The sequence below is a fragment of the Bison bison genome, unplaced genomic scaffold (genome assembly GCF_000754665.1).
Source record: "Bison bison bison isolate TAMUID 2011002044 unplaced genomic scaffold, Bison_UMD1.0 scf7180017864291, whole genome shotgun sequence".
Taxonomy (NCBI): domain Eukaryota; kingdom Metazoa; phylum Chordata; class Mammalia; order Artiodactyla; family Bovidae; genus Bison; species Bison bison.
Window position 1 is genome coordinate 1,801,166 of NW_011494863.1, and position 1,356 is coordinate 1,802,521.

Here is a 1,356-nt window from a genome sequence, read left to right on the forward strand (position 1 = left end):
GGGGGGGGTGGGGGGAAAGGAAATTAATGACACCCCGCCAGTATTTCCAGTGGCGGTAAAGACTATCCGGTTTCACGAATCGAGACTGCTTGACTCACGGTTTCCTCTAGAGGGGGCATTTGATGCAGATATCGGAGTAAACGCTCTTCTCACCTACAAGCTCAGCTCCAGTGAGTTTTTCTTTCTAGATATACAGACAAATGATGAACTAAGTCAGTCTTTGTCTCTTGTGCTGAGGAAATCTCTGGACAGAGAGGAAACTGCTGAAATTAATTTGTTACTAGTGGCTATTGATGGGGGCAAACCTGAGCTCACCGGCACCGTTCAGTTGCTTGTTAAGGTATTAGACGTGAATGACAACGAACCTACTTTTGACCAATCAGTTTACAAAATACAGTTGTTAGAGAACGTGGCAAATGGAACCTTGGTGATTAAATTAAATTCTTCTGATGCAGATGAAGGATCAAATAGTGAGATTGTGTATTCATTTAGTAGTGATGTGTCCCGGGATATAAAGACCAAGTTCAACATAGATCCTAGCTCAGGGGAAATCAGAACTAAGGGACAATTAGATTATGAAGAAGTGAAATTCTATGATATTCATGTCATTGCGTATGATAACGGGACTCCGTCAATGTCTGGTCACTGTAAAATTTCAGTAAAACTTGTGGACATCAATGATAACTCACCAGAAGTCTCAATCACGTCTCTTTCACTTCCCATTCGAGAGGATGCTCCACTGGGCAGTGTCATTGCTCTCATCACGGTGGCCGACCGTGACTCCGGTGCCAATGGACAGGTGACCTGCACCCTGATCCCCCAAGACCTCTTCAAACTGGTGTCCACCTTCAAGAACTACTATTCACTCGTGTTGGACAGCGTCTTGGATCGCGAGAGCGTGGCGAACTATGAGGTGGTGGTGACTGCGAGAGATGGGGGCTCGCCTTCATTGTCGGCCACGGCCAGCGTGTCCGTGGAGGTGGCCGACGTGAACGACAATGCGCCCGCGTTCCCGCAGCCTGAGTACACGGTGTTGGTGAAGGAGAACAACCCGCCCGGCTGCCACATCTTCACGGTCTCGGCGCGGGACGCGGACGCGCAGGAGAACGCGCTGGTGTCCTACTCGCTGGTGGAGCGACGGGTGGGCGAGCGCGCGCTGTCGAGCTACGTGTCGGTGCACGCGGAGAGCGGCAAGGTGTATGCGCTGCAGCCGCTGGACCACGAGGAGCTGGAGCTGCTGCAGTTCCAGGTGAGCGCGCGCGACGCGGGCGTGCCGCCCCTGGGCAGCAACGTGACGCTGCAGGTGTTCGTGCTGGACGAGAACGACAACGCGCCTGCGCTGTTGCCGCCGGGGCC

At 52.7% G+C, this 1,356-nt stretch overlaps 1 protein-coding gene across 1 annotated transcript in view; it reads left to right on the forward strand.

Annotated features, from left to right (window-relative positions):
- The window catches only part of LOC104996355, a 15,399-nt gene that overhangs the window by 479 nt on the left and 13,564 nt on the right, over nt 1-1,356 (forward strand). Inside the window, exon 2 of the mRNA XM_010850615.1 lies at nt 23-1,353. Within this exon, the coding sequence (XP_010848917.1) occupies nt 23-1,353 (1,331 nt within the window). The remainder of the gene's footprint in view (nt 1-22; nt 1,354-1,356) is intronic.